This window comes from Apus apus, chromosome 16 (genome assembly GCF_020740795.1).
Source record: "Apus apus isolate bApuApu2 chromosome 16, bApuApu2.pri.cur, whole genome shotgun sequence".
NCBI lineage: Eukaryota > Metazoa > Chordata > Aves > Apodiformes > Apodidae > Apus > Apus apus.
Genome location: NC_067297.1, coordinates 7410408 through 7427443, shown reverse-complemented (window position 1 = coordinate 7427443; position 17036 = coordinate 7410408). Strand labels below are relative to the sequence as shown.

Sequence of the window (17036 nt, the reverse complement as noted above, 5' to 3'; positions counted from 1 at the left end):
GTTAAGGCAGGCCATTGCCACAACAACTCTCTGTGAATCAAAGCAGCTGCAGAAGAAGTGGCAGGAGAAGGTCAGCGATCTCATTAGAGCCAGGAGGCCTGGGCCCCCCAGCCACGGCGAGGTCCCAGCTTCCCAGCTGCAGTGTATTTTGATACCTGGCCTCAAGCAGATTGCATAATTGCTCCATGAGGTCACCATCCCTCCTGCTTCATCCTCTATGAGAACAGGAGGTGGGGAAAAGGAAAAATCACAAGAAAACAAACATGGGCACTCTGATGAGCAGCAGGCAGAGCGATGCACTCCTGTTTCTGTGGAGAACAACAGAGCTCCTCATTTAACTCCAGAGATGCAATGCCCTTTTCTCCTTACAAAAAAATGCTTGTTCCCAGAGACACAAATGGGAGCTGTTTTCTGAACAATCACCCATGGAGCAGCACAGCTTTCCATAGCATGGTCAGCAGTATATGCAGTCTGGGCATACATTGTAACTTGACATTTTGTACTTGCTTTCCAAGCAATCTGAGGGAAGGCAACCCAATGCTCTGCTGCTTTTGGGAGGTTCAGTTGAGACACAAAACTAGCTTATTAGACCAGAGATGCAAAGCTACACTGAATTTCTGAGCAACAGGTAGAATTTCCTGCAGTAGCTGCAAATATTTTGAGGGCCTGAGGCAAGATTCCTATGTAAGGTCATGAATGCAGATCACCCAGCTCTGGGAGTGGGCCTTTGCTGGCTAATTTGGCTTGCCTCCTTCTGCAGACTAAAGCCTGAGTTAGCTACAAAGGGAAATTCAGAGCAGTAGCTAGAGATGGTCTTAACAGCCCTCTGGAATTGTGTCTCCCTCTTTAAGGAAAGGTGGGACTTCAGGAGGCTTACAGGCTAACTCAGCTACCTTGAAGCTCATAGGTGAATTTTCAGGATATTGAAAAGACAATAAAACCATTCTTGTTCTTTTTCTCTGTATCATAAATATGCAGAAGTTTTAGTTCTCCCCTTTCTGTTCTTTAACGAAGACCAAGATGGATTTGCCTACAAAAAGTCTTGCAAGTTACAGCTATGTAAAGTTCTCTAAGCAAAGTTCTTCCTCCTTATCCAGTTTTTTCTTTGATTTACACCTTTAAGGCTAGAAATTCTTAGGATGAATAGTTTTTCTCTGGGCTTGGCAGGATCCTTGCAGTTTATGGGTACTTTTGCTATCTGACAGTTTCCCAGGCTGAAATTACCCCAACAGTAACAGCCCTGGCATTCACTGATGACTCAGTAATTGTTGTGTGCTAAGGTGTAGTCCACTGGGGACTGTAACTATTACACTTGTGAAGTCACACTATGTTAAGCAGAAACCTGTCATTAGGATCTCATACATTTTTTCTGCCATGTTCAGGCAAGTGATACATCATTATGAGCACAGTCTGAACCTTGGTTTTCCCTTTTCATCCCAACGTTAGTTTTTAAGGCTAAGGAAGCATACAACATGTCTAAGGTAACATCCATCAGGGAGTGCTAGAACTCACATCAACAGGCAGCTTTTTCTTGTGGACTTTTCAGACTAATTCTTGGAGGGGAAAAAAAAAAAAGAGCTAAATCTTGGGACTGGACACTAAAAAGACAAATAGAGATTCTACAACAAAGATGCAAGATGCCATATTAAATAAGATCCTACATCTATACAAAGCTTCTTTTTTTTTTTTTTTTCCAGAAAATAACCCTCATTCAATCACAGAAAATGTAAAGCTTTAGAAACAGAAACAAAGGCATCATTTAGAGTGTCTCCTCAGGCAAATAATCATGAATATGATGGGACCATGGTAAATAAAAGTAAGGCAGTGTAATGAAGAGTTCAAGATGCCATGGGCATTTGCTTCAGGGTTTTAATAGGTCAGCATAGGTCTTTTTTTCTACTAGAGCAAGTTCTCATTAACAAAGTGTACACAACACACCATGGAAAAAATTAACAGTAAGCGATAGGGTTGGTGGGAACTGACGGGTGATGAAGGAGTTTCCAGAAGATCAATCTAGTTTTGATTTGCTATCAACTGAACAGGCCAAAGCAGCTAAAATTAAAGAGTAGAAAACAAGGTTAGATTGTTTGAACCGCTTGGTAACCAGATGAAATACATAACAAAACAAAAGCTATAGCACTGCAGTAAAAGTTTGCTTATAGAGTTCAGTGTAGAATTCCAATGAGCAAGTTATGTATGTTCATAGAAATCTGTAAAAGTAGTGTTGCCAAATTAAACTTTATGTATAAAATCTCCCAAATATGTGGGGGAGATTTAAATAATGAAATCCATATGCAGCTTAGGTGCCTAAAAATGTGTTGTTTTCAAAGTACCAGGAACAGGAGAAAAGGGAACTGAAAGGCAATCCCATGCAAATTTTGCTGGCCACTTCCCCAGAAATAAATTTGGATCTTTAAAGACAAACAAAACACATATATGTATAAACTGGCCTTGCAAAAAAGAAGGCTGTTTGTTCTTGGATTTCCAGCTACATGACCCTATTGTTTCATCCAGACATGTCAGATGTTTCACATGTTGGAAGTCTGTTGTACAAACATTTGGAGAAGGAAACATTCCACATGTGAAAGCCAAACCCTGCAAATATTCCATATTGCCACTAGCATGTTGTGGAATTCTTACTGCAGCTCTTTGGGAACAGGGTTGTTGGTTCACTAAATGCCATTGACAGGTGAGAGGGCTTTTGCAGAAAACATGGATAGTGATCTTTAAAAAGCAAAGCAAGAAAAGCCCTCTCTTCCTTTCATGCAGTATTTTTAATTATGCTTCTAACTGAGCCATTGCCACAGCCAAGTCTGTTTCAGAGGTGTGTTATGGTCTGAATGCACAGACTTAGATCTGGAGGGTATACAAACAGCAGCACTATTCCCCACCTTGTTGTTTCAGGATTAGTCCCCTCTTGTGCACTCTGCAAAGGGAAATTTCCAAGACTCCACCTTTGCCAGGATTTCAGAGAGTGGGATGCTTGTAAATTTTACTTTACTGCCTACATGTAAGGAGAGACCATGAGGGCACAGCAGGGAGAGTATGGGAGAAAGCAGAAAAAAGTATCACAGATGCTGCAGGCAGAGGGAAAACGAAGCACTGGGTTTGTTGTTACAGGGTCCCAACCAGTGAGCCGTTTCTTTTTCCAAATAAATCTGCTTTGCAGACATCCTTTCTTATTCAGCATTCAAGTTTCAACCAGGAAACCTGGAATAAGTTACTGTTGATTTTAGAGGCAAATCAAAGTGTTCAGCCTGCTAAGCTTGCATTTAAAGTTGGTCTTGATGAGCAACTCCTTGGGGCTCTTGTATTCAAATAGTGAGGTCTCAGATTCACCTAAACTGCCCACCCATGCAGATCTAGAACACCGGCAGGACGACAAGGGGGTGGGCAGCCTGGGCTTCAAGCCTCACTTCTAACAGTAAAGGCTAAATGTAAAATAATAATGTCAAATCTAGAAAAAAAAAATAATCCCCTTTAATAAAAACTTAAAGTAATTCAAACCAGTAGAATATTTACTAACCAAGACCAGGAGAAGGCTGGATTTAGGTAGAATGAGTGGATTAGATCTCCTGTTGCTAATCCCATTTTAAGTATGGTACAGAGCAGCCAGAACCTCCTTGGAAAGGCTGAGCAATCATCTTTCTGGGGTTTGGATCAGAATGGACTTTCAGAGGCACTGCATCCCAGATCTGTATTCAGGAAGCTGTCCTTATTGGCATCCTTGGCACTTGACCCTTGCTACAGTCCTGCTACTCCTTAACGGAATAATGAAACACAAGCACTACAGAAACACATCAGTAAGAGATGAATGAACTTCCAAAAGTCCCTGCTTCAGAGCTGATGGTAGTTCTGAATGGAGGCTTGTACCAGCCCATTTTGTTTTGATGGTTTGATGTTGCAACCTGGCTGCTAATATAAAGAAATAAGACTAATAAAATACTGGATGAAAATGAGATAGCACAGCAGGTTATGGCTTGCATGTGGCAAATTTGATTTTTGTTTTGCCACTTTGAACACCACCCACCCCTGCTTTATATTGAAGTGTAATGGTGCTGCCTGTACTCCCCCAGGACCAAGGATTTCACATAATTTAATAGTTTTTGTAATTAGATATTTGTGAAACTCTGAAATCCTCTGATGAAAGGTGCTGTTGAAGTATTACCAACTCCTCTACTGTGAAAGGACTCCACCCAAATCCAAATACACATTGTCCTCAATGTACATCATTCCCAATCGAAGCCAGCAGTACTTACGGCCTGATGTCTCAGATGACTTCTGTGAGCTCCAATAGAATACTAGTAAGTAAATACAGGCAAATTAACCTTTTCTCCTCTCAAAGTTGGAAGTGCCTGTTCATTGGCAATGACATGAGTAAGTATATTCAAAATTAACCATAAGGCATTTTGCTGCTGAGAACTTTGTAAGAGGAATCAAAAAGTTCTTACACAGAGTTTGAGAATTAAGACTGCCAGTAAGGCTTTTCCCTCTTGTTGTGTAATTGTTCCATGTATTATTGTAAGACCCTATAGTGCCCTGTCCTGACTCCACCCTCATCCTGCCATGAATTTGCACAAGTAGGAGAGGACTACTTTTCTGTTGATTACTTCTCATACTCAAGGAAGTATCTAACCACCAAGTTGAATATTATTTATTATTTATAGACCTGAGATACCAGTGCATAGACTGACCTTGTGATAATAGTGTGTAAAGGGAAGAGTTACTATACCAGACCTGGTCTAGCTACAGTACTACTGGGTAGCCACTCTCTGGTATTAAATGCCACGAGTTCTCTTTTTAAGAAGAAAGAGAGGAAGGAAGGAAGAAACTTGAAGATTTTACCACCATGCAAAGAAGCAGATGGGGAGAAGAGCAATTGTTTGTTGGTTACCACAGGAAAGTTTGTTTGCTGGGGTTTTTTAAACCAGTGCAACAGGATTGTTTGCTTCAACCTACTTAAATAGTAAAGAAAAAAAAATTACTTCAGTGTTTTCTTCCCAAGGATGGTTGGCATCTCTAGTGGTACTGCATTCTTTTAGCTTCTTCTGCATAAAGATTACCCACATCACTCCAGAAATCTTTTGCCACTGGCTTACTTCTCTTACTTTGGCTGCTGTTTCCATTGCTGGCATTGACAAACAAGAGAATTATGGTTCAGCCCTCAAAGCCAGAGTCCCATGTGCTGTGTAGGACTTGAGACCAGCCTCGTCCATCTTCTGAGCTTTCAGCTTCTTCACTGCTTCAGTAATTAGAATTATCAGGACTAAAACACTGTGGACATTATTACTGCTTAGCGTGAAGCTCACAAGAGAGCGCCAGATTTACAACATTCCGGCCAGACAGAGAATTAAAAAGAAGTTACAAATCATTGCCCAGTTCCAGGGCTATGTACTCCGGGATCTTATTTTGCCAGAGACTCCTCATGAACTTTCACCTCTCGGAGAAATCCGCCTGCATTTTTCTAATTGAAATACCAGTCAGACCAGTGGCAGGATGCAAACTAACATGCATGAAAAATAAAGGTTCAATGACCCAGATCAATTATGTTTTAAGGGCACTGCTCTGGACTCCGTAGGAAATATTTTAAAAGGAAAAAGAACTAAATAGGATCATTCATTGAACTGACCTGGAAATGAGACAGAAATTGGGTAAATAAGAAGTTCAGTGCAAGCCAGTTTTATGTACCAACTGTAGTGGATTAAGAAAAAAAACAATCTCAGATATTTCTTAGACTCAATATTTCAGACTTTTGGGTACTAAAGTGAACAGTGCAATAAAGCAAAGCAATTCTTATGCCTTCCTTGAGCACACAGGCAGTGTAACAGTTTACTTCCAGACATTATAAAAAGCAGTTTATAGAAATCCAGAAACTGTATTGTTACTAAAATGGGGAAACCTGCAGGTCTTCTGTACAGAATAAAAATAATAATTTAAAGCTAAAACAACTTCTGAAGATCAGAATCAGCTACTGTGGCTGGATTTTTATTTTAAGCACATGCACAAGCTAGGGAGAAGCAGGTCTACCTCTTCAGGAGACAGGAATATCTCTGTTCCCCAAACTGGCCAAACATTCAAATTCTTCACACAGTAAATATCTGCCAAGATACACTGTAAAAACAATAGGAAGCAGCTATGGCAATTAATAAAGATATAAAAAAAATAGGAAAGACCTATATTTTTTTTTTTTACTCCTAAAACACAGAGTACTTTCACAAACAGTAAAGAGATTAATAGGTATTAAGCTCATTGCCATCAAAACCCTCAGATTCTTTAAAGGTGCCTTATTTGCCTTAATTGGCTTTGTTTCTTGAGACAGAAAGACAGCCTGGTGTGCATACACAGTGCTTTGCAGTGACCTATAAAGCAAAAGCTACCTGGACCCAAAAATCCCATTGAAGTGTTACTAAAATAACCCCCACACCTGGCAGTAGCTGGGATTGGATCCAGATGTGCAGTACATCTGGTAAAGAACAGGACTCCTGTTAGCAGACACTGAACCTTTTGAGGGACCTACTTTTCCAGTCCAGCATTTGCCTGGAGAGACTGGATAAAAGTTACATATTTTTGCCTCTAGTTTTCTTAAGGCAGAGGTTGACCAGTAACAGGCCTATTGTGTGTCAACTTAAAACATGTGAGAATTTCCGTAGCCTTCTCCCCCCATATCAGAAGTGCATATTTTGCTGCTCCAGTTGCATAATTTACTGATTCAGCTGCATGCTTGGTTGATCTGGCAGGAGACTAGTACAGTAGTTGAGATTCTGGATACATTGCCAATTGTGCAGCGTGCTTTGTTGATCAGGGCTGTAGAATTTAATAGCTGAAATTTCATACACTTTACTAATCAGGCCACATTCTTTGCTAATTGAGGTGCATATTTTAGTAGTTGATTTTTTGTTTTGTTTGTTTTTTAATCCTTCACTGATCTTGGGAAGGATCCTGCTTCCTCTGAAACCAGCAGGAATTTTGCCATAGTCCTCACTGGGAGCAGGACTAAGACTTTCATTAGATGGTCTAGGATCACTAAGATTTCTTCTCCTAAAACAAACAAGAAAGGCTGACATTTTTCTCTTAAGCCAGCCAGTTAACAGAAGAACACTAGATGAAGGATGGCACTGCCATAGAGACCTCCTCCACAGGGATTTGATTAAACAGATAATAGTTTATGAACATAGGGAGACATAATTTTGACTGTTATTCTTTCATCAGGCTTATATTCTTCCTTCAGGATAAACAAGCCACTTATCTGCACATCTCATTCCATCTGATACAGACATGCAGGAGGAAACATCATACACCTTATCTTCAAATTTTCTTTCATTTGATCTTACTCCTATTTTTATATTGCTGTAGTACTTGGTGAAGGATTCCAGAGAGAGCTCTACTTTGTCACAAAAAATGCTTCAAACATCCACACTGCCCTACAGCATCCCAGAGTTCCTCAGCTCTGCCTGGCACAGACCACCTTCCTGGATGAAAAGAACAATTCAGTTTCCTGTATCTCATGCAGATTTGCCCTTTACGAGGGAGTTTCTGTTGTTTTTTATATTGTTAACTCTAAGCCAGAAGATAATTCAATTCTCTTAAATCTTTGAATACCTTTTTTCAACTGCCAAATTGAACTACTTTTGAACCACCAACTTAAGAGTGGGAAGTGTATTTTTTACTAGCATAGCAACACTATCAGAATGTAGCCAAAAAAGATAAAAATAATGAAGCCTATGCAGCATAGTGCAGTCCTTGATGAGTGAAGAGCAAGTGCAACTTACTCAAAAAACCCAATAAAAACAGGAAGAAAGAAATGTGCTCACACAGATTTTACTGTCATATTTAGGAAGAGAAGCAATGGAAACCCCCTAAGTTCCATTCTGCAAAAGACATCGTCCAGTATGTTAAGAGACCATAGACAATATGTGATCAAAAGAATAATTGATACAGCAAGAAGTCAAGACTGGGACAAAGTATGTGGGAGGCTGTTGCTTCTTCATTAAGGAGGCAGTTTCTTTTCTAAAGTGCTGTTTGTCAATACTTTAGTTCAGGTACTGCCTGATAGGAAATCAAACAGTCCTGATTTCAGAGATAAAGAGCAGCAAAAGTTGGCTCAGAAACAGGAAAAAGCAAAATCAAGCAAAAAATGTGCAGCTTGCTGATGCATTCAGTGTCCCACCATTGTGACTCACATCCAAAGGTGAGTACAGGTACAGGTGAAGTTAGAGCAAAACAAGCACAGGGAGGATGTAATAACCTAGGGCAGCAAGCAAGTTATGTAGTTTAATAAGAGAAGTTTGCCACTGGAGAAGTGAGTTCATCTCCAGTAATAAACCCAGCAGGAGGGGGTAAACTATATGTGATGCAACAGAGATAAAAGAGAAACAAAAGATAAAACTCCACAGCTGTGTGATTCACTAGACTGAAGCGTGCACCTTTGTAAAATTAATACTTATTACTTCAGTGCCAGAAATGTGGCTTACTTAAGAAGTTCTTGCTGTAGCAATCTTCACTAGGATACCAGAGTGAGATAAAACACCTTCGTTTCAACCACAAAGTCATTGTTACATTCACATGTGCTGCGGCAGGCAGTTGGTGTATCAGGCAGAATCACAACAAGAAATTACAACGGAATTTCCACCAAGGAAAGCCAACCAACCCCCCACCTTTTTTCATATATATATATATACACACACACACACATAACAAAAGACATACATGTATGGGATGTTATTTTCTGGTAGTGTAGTGGCTCTTGTTTTATAGATCTGAGAACCTCTAGGAGAAGTGTCAAATCTTGCTCCTATCAGGGTCCACAGGAAAAGTCCTGCTCACTTCACTAGGACTAGGACTGCTTATCCTTCCCAAAACCCAGAGCGACTGCTTGCTCGGCAGCTGCTCCGAGTTCCTCTGGTTCCCCCAGTGCTCACTCAGTGGCCCCAGCCTAAGCCCAGATCCCTGTCCCGAGAGCTGTATGTGTCATTTGCCTGTTTACCTGCTCTCCCTGGAATAGGTGCAAACGACCGGAAAGCATGGAGACAATCATACAGCGTTAAGGGTGGTTAGTTGGGCTCCTTATGCCAGGCTGCTCCTTGATAGGGACGCCTTTGGGGCAACTGCTCTGATTTCTTCTGGAAATGCTGTTCTAGGGGTTTTCACGGGGCTCGTACTGGATTTCGGATCCGGCTACATCGACGCTGAGTGGGTGATGCAGAGACAGACTGCCCCAGCACCGTGCCTGCTGGTGCCCTTTAGACTCCGAGGCGAGTCACCAGCCAGCCCTAAAGCGGCACCCAAACCCGCCGCCGCGTGGGCAGGAGCCGAGGGGAGCCCTCGGTCCCGGGCAAAGGGGCAGCGCAGCCGCCCCCGCCCCGGCGGCCCCGCTGCATCCTTCCCCCGGGAGCCGCGCCGCATCCCTTGTCCCGCCAGCGCCGCTGCATCCCTCGTCCCGGGACTCCCAGTACCTCCCTATTCCCGGCGGATCTCCCTCCCCGGTGCACGCCGAGCCCCGGGGCACCCCCACCTCTCCGGGAGGTGAGGCGGGGGCTCCGGTGCCGCGGGGGTTACCTTGCCTCCCGCCCCGCCGAGGCAGAGCGCGGCGGCCGCCGCCAGGACGAGCCCCAAGCCGGGGCAGCTCCGGACCATGGCGCGGGGCACCGTGCCGAGCCGTGCTGCGCCGAGCCGTGCCGAGCCGTGCTGCGCCGCGTCGAGCCGAGCGGAGCTTCGCGCTGCCGAGCCGTGTGCCCCGAGCGGCCGCCGCTGGCGGCGACCCCCCGAGCCCGGCCTCCCCGCCCCCTCTCCCGACCGCTCCCGGCCCCTGCCCTCCCCCGGGGGGTCACCTGCGGCGCGGGGCTCGGCGGGGAGCGGGCTCGGAGCCGAGGGGCTACCCGGGCTAGAGGGGAGCGGAGGTGCCTGGTCCCGGCACCACCGATGCAAGCAGGGTCGGAGCGAAGTGCCCACGGCTCTATCCTCGCCAGGTTGGGGAACCGCCGGGGATGGCAGCAGCCCAGCCCCTCCGAGCAGCCTGCTGGAGCGGGATCCTGCGGAAAAAGTTTATCCTGCTGTGCGGTGGGGAGATGGAGGGGCTGGTGTCCTGGGCTAGCAAGGGCAGATGCCCCGGGCAGTGCTCCTGTGTCCTGCCAGACCCTGGAGCACAGTTAGGAGGGTGAATTTTCAGAGAAAGGGGAAATAGGAAAAGGGCTCTGGTCATTTCAAGGCAGAAAAGTCACCCCAGCTTCAATGGTGCACGGAGTGTAGGACAGGGAAGGAACACTGCTGGCATCCTGGGGTGCCCAAAGAGAAGGAGCTGCACAAAAACTGGTGGTCAGGGTACAGCAGCTGCTGGACCTTTCCAGAGATCCGGGGAGGGCAGGGAACACTGTTTCTGAGGCAGCTTTCCTGGTTTTGGGATGAGATCCTCTCCTGTACCCCATCCAGTTGCACCATATGCTGCAATGTGTGTTGGGCAGCCCCACAGACCCCAGCACCGATAATGATTCTGTCCTTGCAGCTGCCTATAAAAAACAATGCTTGGCTTCCAAAGAGGTGAAACAGATATCCTTATAATGCTTGTGAGATGAAGGTGCTTGTTATCCTTTATTGGACAAACTGGAGACACCCAGAAGAAGTAATTACATTATTAGCCCAAGGCTGAGAGGGAATCAGGGACAGGACTCTGCTTGCTGACCTTCTGGACCACACTGCCTCCCTGGGAAATTTGCATATGCTGATGGAGAAATAGCCCTTCGATGGAAGGGCACATAAGGAACATCTTGATAACTTAATTGGGTTGTTTATCCTTCTTGCACTGAAGGCAGAAGATGCAAATTCATTCTTCATGTGGCCAATTCTTATTTCACCCTTTTCTTTTCAGGGTAAATTCTGTGTAAATGTTGTTCTAAGGCTGTGACCTTGTCAGTTATTTACTGGGATTGCTTATGTTCAAATTTACATTTTGCTCCTCCTGGGTAATATTTATTTGAGTTACCTGCCAACTAAAAAAGCATATATAACTACATTATCTCTATTTTGAATAAACACATAAGCCAGGACACTTGGCATCTCTGGCAGAAGGGGTTTTTGAGAGGGAAGGGATTTTTCCGAGCAGAACACTTCTGCCTGAAGGGCAGTCTGGTCTCTGAAGCATAGCACTGTGCTGCATTGCTTTTCTTTTCTTCACACTCCCAGTTAAACCTCAGGGCAATGTCACCATAAATGTATGTTAAGCTTTGAAAAATCCCTGAAACAAGAAATCTACTTTTTTTTCCACATGAGGCTCAGTGTGACAGAAGTAAATACAGGATTCCATCTGCTGTTTCCTTATGTTAATGCACAGTTGTTGTGGACAAAGTCAAGGACTAGCTGGCAGAAAAGGGCATTCAAAAAGTGGTATTTTTTTTCTTCACTTGGACACGGCTTGAATAATAATATAAAAAAATCTCGATGAAAGAGAGAGAACATGGCCAAGTCTAGCAATGCGGCTCTTTTTAAGGATCTTACATCCCTGTTATTTGGATTCCTTTCCAGGGGTCATCTGAGTGCAGGCACCAGTAATCCTTTTGAGAAAAAGAGGCTGCTGTGTGGGCTATGCTGCTGCTCCAGTCTGTAGACCTTGAGCACGTAGCATAGACACAAGTGTATGCTGATTTCCCATGTTTGTGTTTACTCCGTTCTTGGCCTAGCAAATTCTGTCAATACATCTTTGTTTCCTTATCTCAGTATCCCCCTGGTAGCAGGACCTGTCCACACACTTCACTGCTGTGGCTGAGCAATGACTTAGCATCTAGAATTAAGGATAAAACTTCTAGCAGTCCATTCATCACTATTTTCAGCTCAGATCAGTGACCCTTTCAAGCTGTAGTTTTTATGAAGATTATGTGTTACATTTGTGAGCAGGCAATGGGACTTCATATGAGCATGGACAACTGCCCACACCATGGGCAGCATGGCAGACTAGGTCCAAAAGGTGTCTACCTGCCCACTGAAAGTAAAAGCCATGAAGCCAGGCTTGCAGGTGGTGCACTGACCCTGCAAGCAGGGCTTCTAATGCCCTTTCCAGGGACCACCTGGCTGGTGAATTGGTTTCCCACAGTGCCTGGCCCAGCTGCCCATTACACAGCCATACAGGGCAGCTGAAGGTGGACCAGGGATAGATTTAATGGAAGGATCAAAGAAGGACAGAAGGGTGAAAGGGACTTTGCTTCTTGCCTACTCCTTATTCCCTGTCTTACACTCTCTACAGCTCCACCTCTCACACAGTCCATATCAGAGTTGGACCACATTCCTTCTGTGCATCAGGAAGGAGAGATGCAGGTGCAGTTGGGGACATCCCTGAGCAGAAAAGGTCAAGTCTCTTCACAGGTGCTGAGACATCTTAAAGAAAGTAAACGTCCTGTTCTCTGCCTTGGGCTCCCTGTGGAAAAATTCCAGGTTTCAATGCTCTTCAGCAACTCTTTCTGAGGACTGGCCCATGTTACCCCCTGTACTGTGCCATTTTGAGGGCTCTTGAAATGCTGAAGCAAGCACTGCATTTCAGTGGAACAGTGACATTGATGAAGTTAATGGGTAGGACTTGTGTGTGTAATGACAGCACTTTCTTAACCAGTAGCCCCAGGCTGGGAAAGTAATTTCCAGGAAAAAAAAAGAAGAAAAAAAAAAGTAGAAACTTACTGCTTCCAGGCTGGCAGCAAAAATCATTTATTGTGGGAAAGATAAGCTTAAAACCACTAAAAAACAGTGATTTCCATCCACTCTCTCTCACAAACACATATGGAAAGAGAACTTTCTGAATTAATTTTCTTAAATACGTAAGGCATCTTGATATTGAAGCTAACCCCTCTTGCCCAGGGAGACTCTAGTGGAATGTCTCACAGAAATGAATGCAGCTCTTAGCAGTTTCTGTTTTTCAAAACAGCTGGAGCTGGTGTGACCAGACTGAATCTAGCTTTAAACAAGAGGAGGGCATTGGCAAGACACTTTCAGTAACAAGGCCTTAAATCTTAGTTTATTCTCCGGATGCAAGAGTTCTCATCTGCAAACCTTATGGTTACACAACGTGGCTTTTAATGCTTTCCCAGCCTTCTTTTATGTAGAGTAGAGGTTGATTAAATCCATTCTGAGCTAGGCTGTTATATCAGACACACCATACTTACATATGAGATTCTCCTCTGTTTTTAGAAATGAGTCAGGAAATAACACTGTAAATACTTACTCATGCTAGAACAGACATGTTAAAAATTCCTTAGGAAGAATGCTGTATAAGGTTTATATTAGGGTATATATCTATAAGTAAATGAAATATATAATAACATTTAAGGCAGTCTTTAATAAAGCACATTTCTGAAGACCAGAGTTATAGTTCTATGGTCTGAATTTAATACAACTTTTTTTTTCCTCAGTGGCTGTAAGAGGAGAGCTGGATGCCTGAGACTGATTGCAGTCTGCCTGTCATAGAGCTACTTATATGTGGTAAGCACAGGTTTCTTTTTTAATGAAGTTTCTGCAGACTGAGTGACACCAAATAATAGAAATATGTAGGCAGAAAAAACACGCAATAAGCACAGGGAATTGGAACACGGTGTTGTCAGTGGTTAGAGAACAACATCTTTGCTAAGGAAATATTTAGAAAAACATGTTTATAGCTATAAAAACTGTAACTGGAAAGCACTACACATGGGCTTTGTGCTGTGCAGAGAGTGCCACCCTCTGCTTCTGCAGAGTAAGGAGCTTTTCTCTCTTACCTGACTCTTTTTTGCTAGTGCAATTCTCACACACACAGTGAGTTACAAAAACACTTTTTTTGGGTCGGTAACTCTGCAAATGGTCTGCCATTCCCTGTTAATTGTGTTAGCTCAGCTCTTTAATTTGGCATTATATGCTCTTAGAAAAAAAAAAATATATTTTTTTTTTTGGTCAGAGCAGAGGTTAATAGATTTGCCTTCCCCTTTTAGGGGCAAGGCCCTGTGGGTTCCTGAAAAAGACAATTTCCTATTAAGGTCTGAGAGAGCTTACTCAGAGAGAAGGCGGCACAGAGCTCCTGCAGGCAGCCCAGCTGCAGGGCAAAGGAATGCTGAGGCTGGCTGTGGGTAAAGGACTTGTTGTGGTGCCTTCTGATTTTTATATTTGGAGAATAAAAGAGTGCTCTGCAAGAGGAACTTGAATAGACTTTGGGATAAGCCATGGGCTCTTTCTCTGCTGGAGACAGTGACGGCAGTTTACACAAACAAGTCTGCAAATTTACAGGAATCCTTGCACTTAAAGGCATAATTTGTTTGACAGTTTTTCTGGCTTTTTAAACAATTACTGTGACATTCCCCTGTTGTACTAAAACTTATGTTACTGAAGATAGAGATCTTCGAGTATGAAGCCTGCTGCAGCTTTGTGCCATGTTTGGGTGGCAGGCCTTAAACAAGTGGTTATTCCAGTAGTTGGGGGGCTTGGTGCCATGTGACAGACTAATAAATAAGAAAAAGATACTTTGGAGCTTTACCCAAGCAATAAATTGTCCCAGAGATACGAGATTAAAGTCAGGGAGCAAACATAGGCAAATACTCCAACTGAACGGCAACATTAGTGACTAAACAGTTCTGAATTCCAGTTCTCTTTGGAGAGCAAAACTCCAACTTTTTACATTCTTAAAGGAAAAGCAACAAATTGAACAAAGTTGAGGTATTCAAGTCTTCCTCACCATATTGTCTTTGACTCTTTCTCTGGAAGAGTATCCAGTGAAGGTGACTGCTAAAGAATTTGAAACACTCACTCATACAGGCCAGTTCTCAGGGATTCCTCCCAAATCTCAGCTGAAGCTTATTCTGTTAACGTCCCTTTCAGCTCAGCTCTCCTTTGCCCATAAAACCCCCACATGTGGTTTACAAGCTCAGTGCCAAACCTGTGCACCCAGCACTTGTGGAGACATCTGGCTCAGGCAGCATAATAGCAGGAGGCTGCTTGTTTTCTAAATCCAAATATATGTTCTCCAGATATTTGTGCAGATCCCTTACTGAGACTGCATATTTGTGAATTGTAAAAGGTGTTTCATCCAGCAGAGTCTCTAAGCAGATTGCACAGAGGCACACACTGGCAGTCCTTCTTGATCTTTAGTCCCTATCTCTGATCATCTGGCTTGCTTAGCCTCTCTCAGACCTGTGCATTTGCACTTGAAAATAATCCTCCTGAATTAGTGTGTAAAGTAATATTCTCTTCCAGATCATGCTTCCAGGGCTCCTTCTGCATAATGCCCACAGGAAAACACCCAGATACTATCATTAGCAATCTGCCAGGAGCTTGGTTAACTGGTTTGTAATTTAAACAATTTAGACTTACTGATGGCTTGGGTTTAATGACCTTCCTGAGTTGTTAAACAGACTCACGTCTCCCTAGAGAAATAGCTCCATGGGTTCACGTGCCTATTAAGGGTAATTTGGACAGGTTGTTAAAAGAAAAGAGGAATACCTGGACAAGCTGACTAAGTATGTTGACCTGACAACTGTATTTAGGATGACAGTATGATGTTAGAAAGTATTTTCATGTTGAAAATAAAAACGTTCAGAGAAAAGGGGCACCAATGTGACCTTTCAGAGAGATGTCTGGTTTTCCATACCCATTTACTAAACAGCATTCTGGACCATATGGAGATTTTAGCAAGGCTAGGAGTAAAATCTACCCAACTAATAAACACTCCAAAGCAATCCGTGTCACCAGATAAGCTACTAATGGGAAAAAAAAACAACCCAGTAACATGTGTAGGAGGCAACAGTTGTGTGAAATACCAGCGTGACGTGACAGTTCCCAGTACAGGGATGCCCAGTGCCTGGAAGATGCCGAGAACTTCAAGGGCAGATGCATGAGGAAATGGCCATCGGGAATCCTGCCGAGGAGACAGGAGCGGGACACGGCAGCGAACTGCCCTGGCTCTAACCCAGCAAATGGCAACACTAATGCAAGAAGGCGAATAATCCAGATAAGCGCGGGGGAGAGCATCGCTTGTGCGCACCGATTTGACTTGTAGCGTATGCACAGATCTGATCCTCATTGAGGCAAGTCTCCCGCCGGCCTCGGGGCTCCTCCGCCCGGAGGCCCGCGGGGAGGCAGCGCATCCCCCGCCCCGCCGGGGCCGGCCAGGAAAGCCGCGCCCCATTCCTTCCGCTCCCGGAAAGGGTCCGGCTGGAAAAGCCGCCCTCTCCCCCCCGGGCCCTGCCGCACCGGCCGCCTGCCCGGCTGCCGCAGACGCCGCGGGGCCCGGCCGAGGGGCGCGGGGCCCGCCCGTGCGGGGCGGGGGGCGGCGGGGCCGGCCCGGCCCGGCCCTTCGCGGCGGCGGCCCCGCTGGAGGGGGAGGGAGAACCGCGTTGCACCGCCGCGCCCTCCCCTTCCCGGCGGAGGCAGCGCCACGTCTCGGGCAGGAGCCGGGCTGGGCCGGGCGGCACCAGGTCTGCGGGGGTCTGGCCGGGAAGAGGGTGGCGGGGGAGGCCGAGCGCTGCTTCAGGCCGGGCGGGGGCTCTCGGGGCTGTCCGGGTATCCCCGCGGCCTGCCGGGGTAGGGGAGCCGCCCGGCCCTGCCCGGCCCCGCGGGCTGTGGCCCCACAGGCCTCCGGGTGCCTTCGGCGGAGCCCCAGGGAATCGCCCCCCGGCCCTGGGACCCCTCGGGCGTGTCTGGGTGGCCGCTTCCCCAGCCTGGCACCGGGCTCCGGTGCCCGTCTCCTTACTGGTGTTAGACAAACCCGGTTGTTTCCGTACGGCTGCTTTCCCGGTGAGGTTACCGCTGGGTTCCCGTGGCGTGCGTGCTGGTGTCTGCCTGTGCTCAGAGATAAAAAAAAGGACTTTGAAGCCAAAATACTTAAGCCTTTAATATTTGGGAATGGATCGTACAGGAAAAAGCTACTTTTCATGACCCAGATTATTGAAAGGTGTTTTATGACAAGGATGAGAAGCCATGTAATGTTGGCTGGATTTTGCCGAGGTGTAGGCAGCCTGAGCTGTGCTTGGCTTTTGTCTGTGATTGCTCCTTGTGACCTGTCATGTAATATCCATTTGCCCCACGACAGCTGTTCTTCT

General features: G+C 45.1%; 3 protein-coding genes across 5 annotated transcripts in view; 1 reads left to right on the top strand and 2 right to left on the bottom strand.

Annotated features, from left to right (window-relative positions):
• Nucleotides 1-9633, bottom strand: part of LOC127391486 (uncharacterized) — a 32139-nt gene extending 22506 nt beyond the window's left edge. The window contains exon 1 of the mRNA XM_051634283.1: nt 9556-9633. Coding sequence (XP_051490243.1) covers nt 9556-9633 — 78 coding nt within the window. The remainder of the gene's footprint in view (nt 1-9555) is intronic.
• DGCR8 (DGCR8 microprocessor complex subunit) overlaps nt 1-17036 on the bottom strand; it is a 1090394-nt gene that overhangs the window by 851266 nt on the left and 222092 nt on the right. The window lies entirely within an intron of this gene.
• GOLGA3 (golgin A3) overlaps nt 16160-17036 on the top strand; it is a 28136-nt gene continuing 27259 nt past the window's right edge. For 2 of the 3 annotated variants that reach the window (XM_051633640.1, XM_051633639.1), the window contains exon 1: nt 16161-16412. The gene's annotated coding sequence lies outside the window, so the exon portion shown is untranslated. Of the gene's footprint in view, nt 16413-17036 lie in introns of all 3 variants that reach the window. The other variant, XM_051633638.1, reaches the window with a different exon arrangement.